Source organism: Carcharhinus amblyrhynchos, unplaced genomic scaffold (assembly GCF_965287045.1).
Source record: "Carcharhinus amblyrhynchos unplaced genomic scaffold, sCarAmb.v2.hapA scaffold_988, whole genome shotgun sequence".
Classification (NCBI taxonomy): domain Eukaryota; kingdom Metazoa; phylum Chordata; class Chondrichthyes; order Carcharhiniformes; family Carcharhinidae; genus Carcharhinus; species Carcharhinus amblyrhynchos.
In genome coordinates, this window is record NW_027650728.1 from 12,501 (window position 1) to 32,500 (window position 20,000).

General features: G+C 54.5%; 1 protein-coding gene across 1 annotated transcript in view; it reads right to left on the minus strand.

The window, feature by feature from the left end:
* Positions 1-4,747: 4,747 nt before the first annotated feature.
* The window catches only part of LOC145340411 (matrix metalloproteinase-14-like), a 23,413-nt gene continuing 8,160 nt past the window's right edge, over positions 4,748-20,000 (minus strand). The window contains 5 exon segments of the mRNA XM_080184881.1: positions 4,748-5,549; positions 8,264-8,379; positions 9,920-10,070; positions 14,092-14,230; positions 15,607-15,794. Coding sequence (XP_080041007.1) covers positions 5,236-5,549; positions 8,264-8,379; positions 9,920-10,070; positions 14,092-14,230; positions 15,607-15,794 — 908 coding nt within the window. The 3' untranslated portion in view covers positions 4,748-5,235.

The following is a 20,000-nucleotide window of genomic DNA, read 5'->3' on the forward strand; positions in this document are numbered from 1 at the left end:
GGGGGAAAAGCAGCCGGTATAATTAAGGACCCCCCCCCCCCCCCCCCCCCCACACACCCCGGACATTCTCTCTTCCACCTTCTTCCGTCGGGGGAAAAAGATACAAAAGTCTGAGGTCCCGTACCGACCGACTCAAGAACAGCTTCTTCCCTGCTGCTGTCAGACTTTTGAATGAACCGACCTCGCATTAAGCTGATCTTTCTCTACACCCTCGCTGTGACTGTAACACTACATTCTGCACCCTCTCCTTTCCTTCTCTATGAATGGTATGCTTTGTCTGTATAGCGCGCAAGAAACAATACTTTTCACTGTATCCCAATACATGTGACAATAATAAATCAAATCAAAAATTTGCGACACTAATCATCGAATACAGGAGTTGGGGACGTCTTGTTGAAGTTGTATAAGACATTGGTAAGGCCACACTTGGAATACTGTGTACAGTTCTGGTCACCCTATTATAGAAAGGATATTATTAAACTAGAAAGAGTGCAGAAAAGATTTACTAGGATGCTCCTGGGGACTTGATGGATTGAGTTATAAGGAGAGGCTGGGATAGACTGGGACTTTTTTCTCTGGAGTGTAGAGGGGTGATCTTATAGAGGTCTATAAAATAATGAGGGGCACAGATCAGCGAGATAGTCAATATCTTTTCCCCCAAAGGTAGGGGAGGCTAAAACTAGAGGGTTTAAGAGGAGAGGGTCCAGAGGGGCAATTTGTTTCACCCAGAGGGTGGTGAGTGTCTGGAACGAGCTGCCAGAGGCAGTAGTAGAGGTGGGGACAATTTTACAGATGCCCCATAGAAAGCATCCTTTCTATGTCGGTCTGGGATCCTGCTGTGCCCAAGACCGCAAGGAACTACAAAAGGGTGGTGAACGTAGCCCCCAATCCATCACACAAACCAGCCTCCCATCCAATGACACTTTCCTCGGGGGAAAAGGATAGTTACACGGGCATAGAGGGGATGTGGGCCCAATGCGGGCAACTGGGACGAGCTTAAGGGTTACAAATACGAAGGCCAACACGGACGAGTTGGGCCGAACGGCCCGATCCCCGGCTCTGCGACGAATCGAGTTTCTCAGTTCAAGAAGAGGAGGCTCGTTTTATTCCCTTTATTTCTGTCCAATGACTGCGAGATTAAATTATACACGTCGACGACCATTAAAACCCGGAAAAGACGCGCAACCGAACAAGAAAAAGAATTCTTTACATTTCCATTTTTCCTCTTTTTTAAAAAACAATTTCAAAAGAGACGGTTTGTACAGAGGGTCGGCTGGAGGGAGGGGAGGGGAAGGAGGGAGGGCCAATCCAGCACCTTGCCAGCAGGTTGCATTGGCCGCGTGAATCAACGGCTAAAAAGCGACGAGAAAGAACATCTTTTTCTATCCTTAATAATCACACATAAAATATTTATTATTAATAATAATAAAAAAAAAACACACACGAAAGCGGCCCCTGGGTTCCACTGAGCCGAGGGTTCGGAGGGACTGTACCTTTAAGCGAGCCGCCATCTTGGCTGTTCTGTAACGTAGGGGGGGAATCCCTCTCTTCCTTTGCCCTCTGACCTTTGCGGGGGTTGGGGGGTTGGGGGGTGAAAGTTGCGGGGGGGGGGGTGGGGGCAGACTTTGGGAGTCCATTCCAAACCTCCCCCACCCCCCCCAACCCGAGACTCGGGGGGGGAGGGGTGGTTAAACTGCCCGAAAGAGGCAGCATCTCTCACAACGATTCGCTAGTGTTTGAATGAGCACTGGAGGATTACGAGGCCCTGAAGGATGGGGGATCGGCGACCAGCACAGATGCAATGGGTCTCCGCCACGCTGCGTGTGTGTGTGTGTGTGTGTGTGTGTGGGGAAAGCTTTTGAGGGGGGGAGGGAGGTTTATCGGGGGAGGGGGAAGGGTTCTGAGAGTCCAAGGCCTCTCTGAGAACATTGGATACAGGAGTTGGGACGTCTTGTTGAAGTTGTACAAGACATTGGTAAGGCCACGTACTTCTGTAGGGTTCCGGTCACCCTATTATAGAAAGGATTAAACTAGGAAGAGCGTAGAAAAAAGATTTACCAGGATGCGAGGGGGTTAGAAGGAGAGGCTGGATAAACTGGGAGTTTTTTCTCTGGAGCGTAGAGGGGTGATCTTATAGAGGTCTATAAAATAATGGGGGGCACAGATCAGCGAGATAGTCAATATCTTTTCCCCCAAAGGTAGGGGAGTCTAAAACTAGAGGGTTTAAGGGGAGAGGGTCCAGAGGGGGCAAATGTTTCACCCAGAGTGTCGGGAACGAGAGGCAGTAGTAGAGGTGGGCACAATTGTAAATTTGGATAGTTACATGGGTAAGGTGGGTATAGAGGGGTATGGGCCAAACACGGGCAACTGGGACGAGCTGAGGGGGACAATTTAGACCCCCAACTCCACACGTGACCCCCCCCCCCCCAACCCCACCCCACCATCCCCCCCCGCCAACCAGCCAGCCTCGGCCTAGAGGTTCAAGGTTAGAGAGTTGGCCTTTGAACCTGGCAATGGAGGCGGGGCTGAGGTCTAAGGTCACCCCCCGCCCCCAGTCAGTACTGGTCTCACCCCCCTCCTCCCCCCAACCCATTCCAACCTGCCCCCCCCCTCCCCCCACCCCCACCTCACCCCAGCCCAACACCCAACCCTTGCCCCCAAGATGGCCGCCAGCGCCAACTCATCCATGGACGCCAATGACGTTCGGCCAATTAAGTGCAGCAAGGGTCAACCCCGAGAGGTCAAAGGTGGCGGCCTTCCCCGTTCAGCCCTACCCCCCACCCTCCACCCCCCCCCCCCGCCCTCCCTCGCACGACCCCACCCACAGGTCAAAGTGGACCGGAAGGTCAACGGGCCCAGTTCCCCAGGCTCCACATTTACCCTGTTAACACGCCAACCGTGTCAACGGAAGTGGTGAGGCGTTGAGGGAGGGAGGGAGGGAGGGAGGGTTGGCGGTAGGGAGGGAGGGAGGGAGGGATAGTGGAGGCAAGAGAGCAGTGAGCGATTCTACTCGAGACGCAGGCCCGACTGAGGGAAGAGACGGGGCTGGGGGGTGGGGGGGGGGGGGGGGGGCGCGGAGGAGGGAGGGAAGGGAAGGAAAGGGGGCCACGGGAGAGGAGGCAGAACGGTGAGGGGAAGAGAACGGAGGGGGAGAGAGGGTGGAAGGGCTGGATGAGGGGGAAGTTTTTTTTGGAGGTCGATGGGGAGGAGATGAGGGGGGTGGTTTCAGAGACGATTTGGAGGGAGATTCCGAGGCACTTTTGGAGGGAGATTCTGAGGCACTTTTGGAGGGAGATTCTGAGGCACTTTTGGAGGGAGATTCCTAGGGACCTCTGGAGGGAGATTCTGAGGCACTTTTGGAGGGAGATTCTGAGGCACTTTTGGAGGGAGATTCCGAGGCACTTTTGGAGGGAGATTCCGAGGGAGGAAACTTGGTAAAGTTTGAGGGGTTCAGAGAGAAACGTGGAGGGAGCAGGTTTTGAGGGAGAGTATTTGGAGGAGGTTCAGAGGAGTTTCAGGGAAGGGGTGGGGGGTGGTAGCTGGGAGGCAGTTACACTGAGGGGGTCTCAGAGACGGTATAGGGAGTGGAAGGAAGTTTCGCTGGGGGGGGTTTCAGAGAGGATATAGAAGGAGGGAGGAAGTTTCGCTGGGGGATCTTGGGTCAAGTGTAGAGGGTGGGAGCTGGGAGGCAGTTTCGCTGGGGGGGGGTTCTCGGAGAAAGTGTAGAGGGTGGGAGGCAGTTTCGCTGGGGAGTCTCGGGGAAAGTGTAGAGGGTGGGAGGCAGTTTTGCTGAGGGGTCTCGGAGAAAGTGTAGAGGGTGGGAGGCAGTTTCACTGGGGGGTCTCGGGGAAAGTGTAGAGGGTGGGAGGCAGTTTTGCTGGGGGGTCTCGGAGAAAGTGTAGAGGGTGGGAGCTGGGAAGCAGTTTCGCTGGGGGGTCTCGGAGAAAGTGTAGAGGGTGGGAGCTGGGAAGCAGTTTCGCTGGGGGGTCTCGGAGAAAGTGTAGAGGATGGGAGCTGGGAGGCAGTTTCGCTGGGGGGTCTCGGGGAAAGTGTAGAGAACATAAGAACATAAGAAATAGGAGCAGGAGTCGGCCATCTAGCCCTTCGAGCCTGCCCCGCCATTCAATAAGATCACGGCTGATCTGTCGTGGCTCAGTTCCACCTTCCCGCCCTCTCCCCATAACCCTTAATCCCCTCTCTTATCAAAAACCCATCAACCCGCGTCTTAAAAATATTTAGCGAGGCAGCCTCCACCACTTCAACGGGCAGAGAATTCCAGAGATTCACCACCCTTTGAGTGAAGAAGTTCCTCCTCAACTCCATTCTAAACCGCCCCCCCTTTATCTTGAGGCTGTGCCCCCTAGTCCTACTGTCCTTTCTGAGCGGGAAGAGTCTCTCCACCTCTATCCTATCCATCCCATTCATCATCTTATACGTCTCAATGAGATCTCCCCTCATTCTTCTAAACTCTAACGAGTACAAGCCTAGTTTATTCAGCCTCTCCTCATAGCTCAACCCCCTCAACTCCGGTATCAGCCTAGTAAACCTCCTCTGCACTCCCTCCAAGGCCAAAATATCCTTGCGTAAGTACGGCGCCCAAAACTGCACACAGTACTCCAGCTGCGGCCTCACCAATGCCCTATACAGCTGCAGCAAGACCTCCCTACTTTTATATTCAATCCCCCTCGCTATGAAGGCCAGCATCCCATTCACCTTCCTGACCACCTGCTGCACCTGCAGGCTGGGTTTTTGCGACTCATGCACAAGGACCCCGAGGTCCCTCTGCACCGTCGCCTGCTGCAGTTTTTCGCCACGTAAGTAATAGAGGGTGGGAGCTGGGAGGCAGTTTTGCTGCGGGGTCTCGGAGAAAGTGTAGACGGTGGGAGCTGGGAGGCAGTTTCGCTGGGGGGTCTCGGAGAAATGTAGAGGGTGGGAGCTGGGAAGCAGTTTCGCTGGGGTGTCTCGGAGAAAGTGTAGAGGGTGGGAGCTGGGAGGCAGTTTCGCTGGGGGGTCTCGGAGAAATGTAGAGGGTGGGAGCTGGGAAGCAGTTTCGCTGGGGGGTCTCGGAGAAATGTAGAGGGTGGGAGCTGGGAGGCAGTTTCGCTGGGGGGGTCTCGGAGAAATGTAGAGGGTGGGAGCTGGGAGGCGGTTTCGCTGGGGGGTCTCGGAGAAATGTAGAGGGTGGGGGTTGGGAGGCGGTTTCACTGGGTTGTGGGGGGGGTATGGGGGAGGGTCTCACACCTTGTCAAGCAAAGAACGGTGACAGTACAGCAGACGTTTGGGAGTTCCGTTGCGTTTGAAAATGATGACCAAACACGCCAAGACAACCACGCACATCAGGAGAAGGACGGGAACAATGATGGCAGCCGGGTTAATGCCCAAGTCTGTCTCGTCCACCTCCACCACGATCTCCTCATCTCTGTCCAGATCGGGGCCAGCGTGACAATTGAACCAATCCCGGAGTAAGGACTTGGGGTATCCGGGTTCCACCTTCAGATTCTGATTATTAAACTTCCAGTATCGGTTACCCTTAACAAAGAACGTGAAGGCTGTGGGGGGGTAGAGAGAAACATCAGGTTAGAAAAAGAAGGCAGCATCCACACAACAGCCCCTCCCTAACCCTTATTACCCAAAGATGTGTAGGTTAGGGTGGATTGGCCATGCTAAATTGTCCCTTAGTGTCCAAAGATGTGTAGGTTAGGGTGGATTGGCCATGCTAAATTGTCCCTTAGTGTCCCAAAGATGTGTAGGTTAGGGTGGATTGGCCATGCTAAATTGTCCCTTAGTGTCCAAAGATGTGTAGGTTAGGGTGGATTGGCCATGCTAAATTGTCCCTTAGTGTCCAACGATGTGTAAGTTAGGGTGGATTGACCATGCTAAATTGTCCCTTAGTGTCCAAAGATGTGTAGGTTAGGGGGGATTGGCCATGCTAAATTGTCCCTTAGTGTCCAAAGATGTGTAGGTTAGGTGGATTGGCCATGCTAAATTGTCCCTTAGTGTCCAAAGATGTGTAGGTTAGGGTGGATTGGCCGTGCTAAATTGTCCCTTAGTGTCCAAAGATGTGTAGGTTAGGGTGGATTGGCCGTGCTAAATTGTCCCTTAGTGTCCAAAGATGTGTAGGTTAGGGTGGATTGGCCATGCTAAATTGTTCCTTAGTGTCCAAAGATGTGTAGGTTAGGGTGGATTGGCCGTGCTAAATTGTCCCTCAGTGTCCAAAGATGTGTAGGTTAGGGTGGATTGGCCATGCTAAATTGTCCCTTAGTGTCCAAAGATGTGTAGGTTAGGGTGGATTGGCCGTGCTAAATTGTCCCTTAGTGTCCAAAGATGTGTAGGTTAGGGTGGATTGGCCGTGCTAAATTGTCCCTTAGTGTCCAAAGATGTGTAGGTTAGGGTGGATTGACCATGCTAAATTGTCCCTTAGTGTCCAAAGATGTGTAGGTTAGGGTGGATTGGCCGTGCTAAATTGTCCCTTAGTGTCCAAAGATGTGTAGGTTAGGGGGGATTGGCCGTGCTAAATTGTCCCTTAGTGTCCAAAGATGTGTAGGTTAGGGTGGATTGGCCGTGCTAAATTGTCCCTTAGTGTCCAAAGATGTGTAGGTTAGAGTGGATTGGCCGTGCTAAATTGTCCCTTAGTGTCCAAAGATGTGTAGGTTAGGGTGGATTGGCCGTGCTATATTGTCCCTTAGTGTCCAAAGATGTGTAGGTTAGGGTGGATTGGCCATGCTAAATTGTCCCTTAGTGTCCAAAGATGTGCAGGTTAGGGTGGATTGGCCGTGCTAAATTGTCCCTTAGTGTCCAAAGATGTGTAGGTTAGGGTGGATTGGCCATGCTAAATTGTCCCATAGTGTCCAAAGATGTGTAGGTTAGGGTGGATTGGCCGTGCTAAATTGTCCCTTAGTGTCCAAAGATGTGTAGGTTAGGGTGGATTGGCCATGCTAAATTGTCCCTTAGTGTCCAAAGATGGAGTTTAGAGAGTGAGGGTGGCTTGAATGAAGTCTATAACATTCGGGACGGTGTCGATGAGGATGTTTCTGTTTCTGTGTGAGTTCAGAGCGAGGGGGCACTGTGTTAAAATTTGGGATTGCACTTTTGGGACAGAGATACAGAGATATTTTTCTCTCTCCATCTTTTCAAATGTGTGTGTGACAACAGCAAAGGAAATCTCACCCCCCCCCATACATTCGACACGGTTCCCCCCTTCAAACACTCCCAGGACAGGTACAGCACGGGGTTAGATACAGAGTAAAGCTCCCTCTACACTGTCCCCCCATCAAACACTCCCAGGACAGGGACAGCACGGGGTTAGATACAGAGTAAAGCTCCCTCTACGCTGTCCCCCCCATCAAACACTCCCAGGACAGGGACAGCACGGGGTTAGATACAGAGTAAAGCTCCCTCTACACTGTCCCCCCCATCAAACACTCCCAGGACAGGTACAGCACAGGGTTAGATACAGAGTAAAGCTCCCTCTACACTGTCCCCCCCATCAAACACTCCCAGGACAGGGACAGCACGGGGTTAGATACAGAGTAAAGCTCCCTCTACACTGTCCCCCTTCAAACACTCCCAGGACAGGTACAGCACGGGGTTAGATACAGAGTAAAGCTCCCTCTACACTGTCCCCCCATCAAACACTCCCAGGACAGGTACATCACGGGGTTAGATACAGAGTAAAGCTCCCTCTACACTGTCCCCCCCATCAAACACTCCCAGGACAGGTACATCACGGGGTTAGATACAGAGTAAAGCTCCCTCTACACTGTCCCCCCCATCAAACACTCCCAGGACAGGTACATCACGGGGTTAGATACAGAGTAAAGCTCCCTCTACACTGTCCCCCCATCAAACACTCCCAGGACAGGTACAGCGCGGGGGGGTTAGATACAGAGTAAAGCTCCCTCTACACTGTCCCCCCCATCAAACACTCCCAGGACAGGTACAGCACGGGGTTAGATACAGAGTAAAGCTCCCTCTACACTGTCCCCCCCATCAAACACTCCCAGGACAGGTACAGCACGGGGTTAGATACAGAGTAAAGCTCTCTCTACACTGTCCCCATCAAACACTCCCAGGACGGGTACAGCACAGGGTTAGATACAGAGTAAAACTCCCTCTACACTGTCCCCCCCATCAAACACTCCCAGGACAGGTACAGCACGGGGTTAGATACAGAGTAAAGCTCCCTCTACTCTGTCCCCCATCAAACACTCCCAGGACAGGTATAGCACGGGGGGGTTAGATACAGAGCGATGCTCTCTCTTACCTCTGTCTGTGGAACTGAACGCCGCTTTGGGAGATTCCGGGATTCCCTGCCAGACGTTGATGGGCTTTGGATAGTCAGGATCCACAGAGCGGGAATCCTCGTTGTATCGGTAATATCTGGGTGTCCGGGGGAGGGGTGCAGGGAGGAGGTGGTGGGGTGGGAGGTTTGGAGAGGAGGACGGGGACGCGGGGGGGGAGGGGATTGGTGACAAAACCAGACAACGGTCAACCACGGCAAGCTCGAAACCCTGACCACCCCCACTCCAACCCCGCACAGCAAGATCCCAGCCCCGCTCTCACCTCCCCTCCCATCCGTGGCTGGGTTCGTGAGGCCTCAGGATCGAGGGGGGCGGGGGGGGTGGGGGGGGGGGGGGCGGATTCGGAAGGGTTTGCTCCCGAAGGCCGTCACCCAGGCTTCAATCTCGGCCTCCTCCGCGCGGCGCCCCCCGCGGTCGAATTTCCCACTGAAGCGATGGTCCTACGAATGGCGGGTGGGTTGCGGGGGGGGCCCTCAGGACATAAAAAAGCACCCACCCTCCCCCCCCCCGGCTCCGCACCACCCCAAAGACGCCTCAGATAGGGTTCCAGTTGACCAAATCCAAAAGTAGGCCTCAGGATGTGTTTGGGTGGGGGGGGGGTGGGGGGTTGGGCAACCATTTCAAGATGGTTCCCCCCCCCCCCCAACTCCCACCACAACCCTGCCCCGACTCCACCCTGCCCGCCCAGGAGCTCCCCATCACCGTTGTCAAGGGTGACCGTGGACGGCGGCCATCTTGGACGCCCTCCTCCCAACCCTACCCCCCTCCCCCGTCCAGTCCGTCATGCGAATTGTTGGGGGGGGGGGGGGGGGAGGTCGTGATCTGTCTCCCCTCGGGCCCTCACCACCCCTCTCTGGTGGTCAGTAGTTCCCCGTTGTCGTGGGCGATTGTGGACGGCGGCCATCTTGGATCCAGAGATGCCCCCGCCCCCCCCCCCCCCCCCGCCACCCCAACCCCATCGCCAGCTCTCCAGGGGCCCCGACCGCCCGTCAAGGCGGTCAACAGCTCGTCAAGCCCCTCGTCGGGACCATCGTCAAGGGCAAGCTTCAGCGGCGGCCATATTGGATGCAGGGACGCCCTCCCCACTCCCGCCCCGGTTCGCCATGCGAACTGGGCTCGTGCCCTGCCTCCCCTCGGGCCCGGACCGCCCATCCGGCGCTCGTCGCCTCCCCATTCCTGTGGTCACGGCTGATGGTGGACGGCGGCCATCTTGGATCCAGGGACGGCCCTCCCCTCCCCTCCCCTCCCCTCGCCCGGTCCGTCACGCGTGCCGGGGTCGTGACCTGTCTCCCCAAGGGGGTCCCCGTCCGCCCCTCCGGTGGTCAACAGCTGACCGAAGCCCGTTGTCGGGCCCGTCGTCAAGGACGGCGGCGGCCATCTTGGAACGCCCCTCTCCCGTCCCACTCATACCCAGTCCGTCACGCCAATTGGGATGACGGCCTCCCTCCTCCCGGGCACTGGCCGCCCGCCCGTCCAGCGGTCAGTGCCACCCCCCCCCCGCCAATCCCGTGGCTGGCGGCCATCTTGGATTCAATGATGTCTTTCCCCAATCCCCCACCCCCAAAACTCCCCCACCGGGATCCTCCCTGCCCCCCCCCGCCTCGCCTCCCGCAACTCACTTGTTGCCCCGGAAGAAGTAGGTCTTGCCGTTGGCGTTCCACGATAGCGCAGCGTCGATCCGGTCCTTGGGCAGCTGGGCCCCCATGTCCCTCAGGTTCCTCGGGTAACCGGGCTGCAAAATGGCCTCCTTGAACACCCAGAACCGGTCGCCTGCCGAGGGGGGGGAGAGGGAGACAAGAGAGGAAAGAATATCGGTTTACCCAGGCAAGAGCGGGAGGTAGCCATGATCGATACCTGCCATCTAACTTTTATACCGCAAATAACACTTCCTCTAGTCCTTAACCCTAACATTAACACCCTCTTTGCCTTACATTCCTTACCATCAATACCTGCCATCTAACTTTTATACCGCTAATAACACTTCCTCTAGTCCTTAACCCTAACATTAACACCCTCTTTGCCTTCTGTTCCTTACCATCAATACCTGCCATCTAACTTTTATACCGCTAATAACACTTCCTCTAGTCCTTAACCCTAACATTAACACCCTCTTTGCCTTATGTTCCTTACCATCAATACCTGCTGTCTAACTTTTATACCGCTAATAACACTTCCTCTAGTCCTTAACCCTAACATTAACACCCCCTTTGCCTTACATTCCTTACCATTGATACCTGCCATCTAACTTCTATACCGCAAATAACACTTCTTTTAGTCCTTAACCCTAACATTAACACCCTCTTTGCCTTACATTCCTTACCATCTATACCTGCCGTCTAACTTTTATACCGCTAATAACACTTCCTCTAGTCCTTAACCCTAACATTAACACCCCCTTTGCCTTACATTCCTTACCATTGATACCTGCCATCTAACTTCTATACCGCAAATAACACTTCTTTTAGTCCTTAACCCTAACATTAACACCCTCTTTGCCTTACATTCCTTACCATCTATACCTGCCATCTAACTTTTATACCGCTAATAACACTTCCTCTAGTCCTTAACCCTAACATTAATACCCTCTTTGCCTTACATTCCTTACCATCAATACCTGCCATCTAACTTTTATACCGCTAATAACACTTCCTCTAGTCCTTAACCCTAACATTAATACCCTCTTTGCCTTACATTCCTTACCATCAATACCTGCCATCTAACTTTTATACCGCTAATAGCACTTCCTCTAGTCCTTAACCCTAACATTAACACCCCCTTTGCCTTACATTCCTTACCATTGATACCTGCCATCTAACTTCTATACCGCAAATAACACTTCTTCTAGTCCTTAACCCTAACATTAACACCCTCTTTGCCTTACATTCCTTACCATCAATACCTGCCATCTAACTTTTATACCGCTAATAACACTTCCTCTAGTCCTTAACCCTAACATTAATATCTCCTTTAATGCGTTGCATTAAGAAATCTCACAACCAGGTTAAACCCCAGCAGGTTTATTTGGTAGCACGAGGTTTTGGACTGTTGCTGCCCCTTCGCTAGGTGAGTTCTGTTCACAAGCAGGGTATATGTAGATACAAACTCAATTTACACAATAATGGTTAGGGTGGGAGACTTTCCAGGTAATCAAGTCTCAAAGGTACAGACAATGTGAGCGGAGAGGGGGGGTTAAGCTCGGGTTAGAGAGATGGGTATTGTCTCCAGACTGGACAGTTAGTGAGATTTTGCAAGCCCAGACAAGTCGCGGGGGGGGTTACAGACAGTGCGACATGAACCCAAGGTCCCGGGTGAGGCCATCCTCGTGTGTGCGGAACTTGGCTATCAGTCTCTGCTCAACACTCTTGTGAAGGCCCCCTTTGGCCTGCTCGGAAGGGAACAGCCTTGCCTGGTGATGGTCCAGCGGTGTTCGTTCTCAGTCGTAGCGTCCACACGGTCCCTCCAGCTGCCCCGGGACAGTTCAGAGACAATACACATCTCTCTAACCCGAGCTTAACCCCCTCTCCCGCTCCCTGTACATTTAAGACTTGATTACCTGTAAAGTCTCGGATTCCAACCATTATTTTGTAAATTGAGTTGGTGTCTTTGTGTACCCTGTTTGTGGGGCAGGATTAGGCCACTCTGCCCATCGATTCTGCTGCCCCATTCAATCACGGCTGATATTTCTCTCATCCCCCACTCCCCTGCCTTTTCCCCCGTGATCCCCTTATTAATCAGGGACCGATCTATCTCAGTCTTAAAGACACCCAGGGACCCGGCCTCCTCTGGGGCAAACACCTCCACAGGTTCCCCTCTGAAGAAATCCCTCCCCGTCTCTGATCGCCTGAGGTTGTGCCCTCTCGGGTTGGAGTTTTTCCCTCTCCACCTCCCACTCTATCCAGGGCCTCCCTGTAAGTTTCAATAAGATCCCCCCCCCCGCCCCCAAACCCCCCTCATCCTCCTAAACTCCCAACGAGGACAGACCCCCGAGACCTCAACCCAATCCTCAAGCTCATCATTCCAGGAATCGTTCTCGCGAACCTCCATCTGGGCCCTTTCCGAGGGCCTTCCTCAGATACGGGGGGACCCAAAACTGCTCACAAATGGGGGGGGGGTCCGACCCAGAGCTTTATAAGAACATAAGAAATAGGAGCAGGAGTAGGCCATCCAGCCCTTCGAGCCTGCCCCGCCATTCAATAAGATCATGGCTGATCTGTCGTGTCTCAGTTCCACATTCCCGCCCTCTCCCCATAACCCTTAATCCCCTCGCTTATCAAAAACCCATCAACCCGCGTCTTAAATATATTTAGCGAGGCAGCCTCCACCACTTCAACGGGCAGAGAATTCCAGAGATTCACCACCCTTTGAGTGAAGAAGTTCCTCCTCAACTCCGTTCTAAACCGCCCCCCCCCTTTATCTTGAGGTTGTGCCCCCTAGTCCTACTGTCCTTTCTGAGCGGGAAGAGTCTCTCCACCTCTATCCTATCCATCCCATTCATCATCTTATACGTCTCAATGAGATCTCCCCTCATTCTTCTAAACTCTAACGAGTACAAGCCTAGTTTATTCAGCCTCTCCTCATAGCTCAACCCCCTCAACTCCGGCATCAGCCTAGTAAACCTCCTCTGCACTCCCTCCAAGGCCAAAATATCCTTGCGCAAGTACGGCGCCCAAAACTGCACACAGTACTCCAGCTGCGGCCTCACCAATGCCCTATACAGCTGCAGCAAGACCTCCCTACTTTTATATTCAATCCCCCTCGCTATGAAGGCCAGCATCCCATTCGCCTTCCTGACCACCTGCTGCACCTGCAGGCTGGGTTTTTGCGACTCATGCACAAGGACGCCCAGGTCCCTCTGCACCGTCGCCTGCTGCAGTTTTTCGCCCCGTAAGTAATAATCCTTCCTACCATTCTTCCTACCAAAGTGGACCACCTCACACTTGCCAACATTAAATTCCATTTGCCAGTTCCTGGCCCATTCGCCCAGCCTATCTAGATCCTTCTGCAGACTCTCTACACCGAGGGGCTTAAGGTGAGGGGGGGAGAGGTACAACACAGACATTAGAGGGAGGTTTTTCAATCCCCCTCGCTCAGAAGTCCATCCCTGCCCTGGTATTCTCTCCACGTGAACACGAACATTACATTTCCCTTCCTAACCTCCAAATGCGCAAGGATATTTTGGCCTTGGAGGGAGTGCAGAGGAGGTTTACTAGGCTGATACCGGAGTTGAGGGGGTTGAGCTATGAGGAGAGGCTGAATAAACTGGGCTTGTACTCGTTAGAGTTTAGAAGAATGAGGGGAGATCTCATTGAGACGTATAAGATGATGAATGGGATGGATAGGATAGAGGTGGAGAGACTCTTCCCGCTCAGAAAGGACAGTAGGACTAGGGGGCACAGCCTCAAGATAAAGGGGGGGCGGTTTAGAACGGAGTTGAGGAGGAACTTCTTCACTCAAAGGGTGGTGAATCTCTGGAATTCTCTGCCCGTTGAAGTGGTGGAGGCTGCCTCGCTAAATATATTGAAGTCACGGGTAGATAGGTTTCTGATAGACCGGGGAGAGAGCGGGAGAAAGTGGAACTGATCCCACTATCAGATCAGCCGTTGAATGGTGGGGTAGGCTCGAGGGAGCCACTCCTGCTCCCATTTCTTATGGACTCCCAAGTCTCCCCCTCCTGATTTCCTGAGCGTTTCCCCCACTTGGAAAATAGCCTCCGTTCCCCTCCTTCCGAGGTTGGTTGTCTGCATCCCCCCTAATCCCGGGATCCGGGAGGCGGACGGGACGCCGGGCTCACCTTTGAAGAAGACGAAGTCTCCGTTCTTGCGCTCGTAGGCTGCGTTGATGTTGGCAGGCAGACCCCTCCAGAAGTGCCCGATCGCCATCGGGTAGCCGTCCAGCACCCGGTTATCGCGGATTCTCCAGAACCACTTCTCCTGTCGGGCGGGGAGGGGGAGGGGGAGAGGGGGAGAGAGAGACGGGGGGGGAGAGGAAGTCAGACTCCCGCAGCTGTGCCCTGGGAAATGCCAACGCTCCTGGCACCTCTGAGGGTAACCCCCTCCCCCCTCCTCCTCCCGCATCCATCCCTCCGCGAGGCACCCTACCCCTCCGCTCCCCGGGAAGTGACCAAGCCTTCTGCCCGATATTCCAACATTCCCGGGTCTCTGCCGCCCATCCCGGTCTCCAACGTCCACCCCGACATTCCCAAGATTCTCAAGGCCAATCCTGACATTCCCAGGTCTCCATTACCCATCCCGACATTCCCAGGTTTCCAATGGCCATCCCGACATTCCCAGGTTTCCAATGGCCATCCCGACATTCCCAGGTCTCCATTACCCATCCCGACATTCCCAGGTCGCCATTACCCATCCCGACATTCCCAGGTCTCCATTACCCATACCGACATTCCCAGGTCTCCATTACCCATCCCGACATTCCCAGGTCTCCATTACCCAACCCGACATTCCCAGGTCTCCATTACCCAACCCGACATTCCCAGGTCGTCATTACCCATCCCGACATTCCCAGGTCTCCAACGCCAATGTGGCATTCCCTATATCCCAACATTCCCAGGTCTCCCATTCTGACATTCCCAGGTCACCAATCCCGACATTCCCAGGTCTGCAAAGTCCATCCTGAAATTCCCAAGTCTCCATCGCCCATCCTGATATTCCCAAATCTCCATCCTCACATTCTCAGGTCATCGGTCCTGGCATTCCCGGTCTCCAACATCCATCCCGGCATTCCCAGGTTTCTATCACTCATCTGCACCGCTCATCACGACATTCCCGGGACTCCAACGTCAATCCCAACATTTCCGAATCTTCACCACCCATCCCAACATTCCTGGTCTCCAACTTCCACCCCAACATTCCCAGGTCCCCAGTGCCCATCCCGACATTCCCAGGTCTCCAACGCCCATCCCGACACTCCCGGGTTGTCCTACGCCCATCCCGACCTTCCCAGGTCTCCAATGCCCATCCCGCCATTCCCGGATCCCCATCGCCCATCCCAACATTCCCAAATTTCCACGACCCATCCCGACATTCCTGCAGGTCCGCAACGCCGGCGGCGTTCCCGAGGCCCGGCAAAATCCCAGAATGGCCGTGGGCCGCTCCGAGCCTTGCAGCCGGCCCCGGGGTCCAGCCCCGCATTCCCGGCGCTCCCAGCGACGTTCCAGCGGAGGACCCGTTCGCCATCCCGTCATTCCGGGGAGGAACGCGATGCCTCCTCCCCCCCCCCCCCCACCCCACACAACACCAGGCCCCGGCTCCCGATATTCCGACGTCCCCCAACCTGCCGGAGAACTGACCTTGAAGACGAAGATTTCTCCCCGCAGTGAGGCGACTGTATCCACATTCCCGTCACAGATCCGGGGAGCGTGTGGGGATGAGGGTTTGGTGGGATGGTAGGGGTTCTTGGTGGGTGGTTTCGGCACTTTCGGAGGAACGGTGGGCGCTCTCTTGGTTGGCTTGGGAAGCGGGAAGTGCTCAGGGGATCCTGCAGCGGAACGGAAAGGAAAAAAAGCAGGAATTAGGAGCCGGAGTCTCTCAGTCCCCTCTCTCTCTCTCAGGGAGATATCTGTACACTGACTGGTGTCTCTCAGTCCCCTCTCTCTCTCTCAGGGAGATATCTGTACACTGACTGGTGTCTCTCAGTCCCCTCTTTCTCTCTCAGGGAGATATCTGTACACTGACTGGTGTCTCTCAGTCCCCTCTTTCTCTCTCAGGGAGATATCTGTACACTGACTGGTGTCTCTCAGTCCCCTCTCTCTCTCTCTCAGGGAGATATCTGTACACTGACTGGTGTCTCTCAGTCCCCTCTCTCTCTCTCAGGGAGATATCTGTACACTGACTGGTGTCTCTCAGTCCCCTCTCTCTCTCAGGGAGATATCTGTACACTGACTGGTGTCTCTCAGTCCCCTCTCTCTCTCTCAGGGAGATATCGTACACTGACTGGTGTCTCTCAGTCCCCTCTCTCTCAGGGAGATATCTGTACACTGACTGGTGTCTCTCAGTCCCCTCTCTCTCAGGGAGGTATCTGTACACTGACTGGTGTCTCTCAGTCCCCTCTCTCTCTCAGGGAGATATCTGTACACTGACTGGTGTCTCTCAGTTCCCTCTCTCTCTCTCAGGGAGATATCTGTACACTGACTGGTGTCTCTCAGTCTCCTCTCTCTCTCTCAGGGGGATATCTGTACACTGACTGGTGTCTCTCAGTCCCCCCTCTCTCTCTCTCTCAGGGAGATATCTGTACACTGACTGGTGTCTCTCAGTCCCCTCTCTCTCAGGGAGATATCTGTACACTGACTGGTGTCTGACAGTCCCCTCTCTCTCTCTCAGGGAGATATCTGTACACTGACTGGTGTCTCTCAGTTCCCTCTCTCTCTCTCAGGGAGATATCTGTACACTGACTGGTGTCTCTCAGTCTCCTCTCTCTCAGGGAGATATCTGTACACTGACTGGTGTCTCTCAGTCTCCTCTCTCTCAGGGAGATATCTGTACACTGACTGGTGTCTCTCAGTCACCTCTATCTCTCTCTCAGGGAGATATCTGTACACTGACTGGTGTCTCTCAGTCCCCTCTCTCTCTCTCTCTCTCAGGGAGATATCTGTGCACTGACTGGTGTCTCTCAGTCCCCTCTCTCTCAGGGAGATATCTGTACACTGACTGGTGTCTCTCAGTCCCCTCTCTCTCTCTCAGGGAGATATCTGTACACTGACTGGTGTCTCTCAGTCCTCTCTCTCTCTCTCAGGGAGATATCTGTACACTGACTGGTGTCTCTCAGTCCCCTCTCTCTCTCTCAGGGAGATATCTGTACACTGACTGGTGTCTCTCAGTCCTCTCTCTCTCTCTCAGGGTGATATCTGTACACTGACTGGTGTCTCTCAGTCCCCTCTCTCTCTCTCTCAGGGAGATATCTGTACACTGACTGGTGTCTCTCGGTCCCCTCTCTCTCAGGGAGATATCTGTACACTGACTGGTGTCTCTCGGTCCCCTCTCTCTCAGGGAGATATTGGTACACTGACTGGTGTCTCTCAGTCCCCTCTCTCTCTCTCTCTCAGGGAGATATCTGTACACTAACTGGTGTCTCTCAGTCCCCTCTCTCACTCAGGGAGATATCTGTACACTGACTGGTGTCTCTCAGTCCCCTCTCTCTCTCAGGGAGATATCTGTACACTGACTGGTGTCTCTCAGTCCCCTCTCTCACTCAGGGAGATATCTGTACACTGACTGGTGTCTCTCAGTCCCCTCTCTCACTCAGGGAGATATCTGTACACTGACTGGTGTCTCTCAGTCCCCTCTCTCTCAGGGAGATATCTGTACACTGACTGGTGTCTCTCAGTCCCCTCTCTCTCTCAGGGAGATATCTGTACACTGACTGGTGTCTCTCAGTCCCCTCTCTCTCAGGGAGATATCTGTACACTGACTGGTGTCTCTCAGTCCCCTCTCTCTCTCTCAGGGAGATATCTGTACACTGACTGGTGTCTCTCAGTCCCCTCTCTCTCAGGGAGATATCTGTGCACTGACTGGTGTCTCTCAGTCCCCTCTCTCTCTCTCAGGGAGTTATCTGTACACTGACTGGTGTCTCTCAGTCCCCTCTCTCTCTCTCTCAGGGAGATATCTGTACACTGACTGGTGTCTCTCAGTCCCCTCTCTCTCTCTCTCTCAGGGAGATATCTGTGCACTGACTGGTGTCTCTCAGTCCCCTCTCTCTCAGGGAGATATCTGTGCACTGACTGGTGTCTCTCAGTCCCCTCTCTCTCTCAGGGAGATATCTGTACACTGACTGGTGTCTCTCAGTCCCCTCTCTCTCAGGGAGATATCTGTACACTGACTGGTGTCTCTCAGTCCCCTCTCTCTCTCTCAGGGAGATATCTGTACACTGACTGGTGTCTCTCGGTCCTCTCTCTCTCTCTCAGGGAGATATCTGTACACTGACTGGTGTCTCTCAGTCCCATCTCTCTCACTCTCTTAGGGAGATACCTGTACAGTTCCTTGCGGTCTTGGGCAGAGCAGGAGCCCAGACCGAGCTGTGATCCAACCAGAAAGAATGCTTTCTATGGGGCATCTGTAAAAGTTGGTGAGAGTCCGTAGCGGACATGCCAAATTTCCTCAGTCTTCTGAGAAAGTAGAGGCATTGGTGGGGGTTTCTTAACTGTAGTGTCGGCATGGGGGGTGGATAACCACGACATGTTGTTAGCGATCCAGAAAGCTTTGGTATGTTTTGTCTGCACAGCGCGCAAGGGATAATACTTTCCACTGCGAAAAAATACACGTGACAAATAATAAATCAAATCTAATCTCTCTGCCAGATCTCTGACACGCTGGTATCGTGTTCGGCAGTTACAGATGTTATTCGCACAGCCTGAGGGCAGGGTAGGGAACTGTCCACAAGAGCTGGGAGAAACGTCTCAAGTCGGGTCCCAGGACGCGCTGGGCCAGGGGCTGTGATGACGTGGAAGTGTGTCAGTCGGGTTTGAGCTGGCTGGATTTTTAAATTACCGTGGCTTTTAAATTACCGTGATTAGATGGTTTAGCAAATGTGCCACTTGACAATTAGACTTAAGTGGCAATTAAACAGCAATACTGCGGGCAGCTAAACGGAGGGGAAGACACCCAGAGGGAGTGTCCTCGATGTGTCAGGCGGTGGCGAACCCTCCCCAGTCTGAGTCACGGCTTCGCGTGCCCACCTCAGAAGCTAATTTCCCACTGCTGGCACTCCCGCACCCCCTCCTGAGGTGTTATTCAGGGAGCGCAGCACTATGTGTGGGGAGGGTCGGTGCTGAGGGAGCGCCGCACTGTGTGTGGGGAGGGTCGGTGCTGAGGGAGCACCGCACTGTGTGTGGGGAGGGTCAGTGCTGAGGGAGCGCCGCACTGTGTGTGGGGAGGGTCAGTGCTGAGGGAGCGCCGCACTGTGTGTGGGGAAGGTCGGTGCTGAGGGAGCGCCGCACTGTGTGGGGAGGGTCGGTGCTGAGGGAGCGCCGCACTGTGTGGGGAGGGTCGGTGCTGAGGGAGTGCTGCACTGTGTGGGGAGGGTCAGTGCTGAGGGAGCGCCGCACTGTGTGTGGGGAGGGTCAGTGCTGAGGGAGTCCCGCACTGTGTGGGGAGGGTCGGTGCTGAGGGAGCGCCGCACTGTGTGGGGAGGGTCGGTGCTGAGGGAGCGCCGCACTGTGTGTGGGGAGGGTCAGTGCTGAGGGAGCGCCGCACTGTGTGTGGGGAGGGTCAGTGCTGAGGGAGCGCCGCACTGTGTGGGGAGGGTCAGTGCTGAGGGAGCGCCGCACTGTGTGGGGAGGGTCAGTGCTGAGGGAGCGCCGCACTGTGTGGGGAGGGTCAGTGCTGAGGGAGCGCCGCACTGTGTGGGGAGGGTCAGTGCTGAGGGAGCGCCGCACTGTGTGGGGAGGGTCAGTGCTGAGGGAGCGCCGCACTGTGTGTGGGGAGGGTCAGTGCTGAGGGAGCGCCGCACTGTGTGTGGAGGGTTGGTACTGAGGGAGCGCCGCACTGTGTGCGGGGAGGGTCAGTGCTGAGGGAGCGCCGCACTATGTGGGGAGGGTCAGTGCTGAGGGAGCGCCGCACTGTGTGGGGAGGGTCAGTGCTGAGGGAGCCCCGCACTGTGTGGGGAGGGTCAGTGCTGAGGGAGCCCTGCACTGTGTGGGGAGGGTCAGTGCTGAGGGAGCGCTGCACTGTGTGGGGAGGGTCAGTGCTG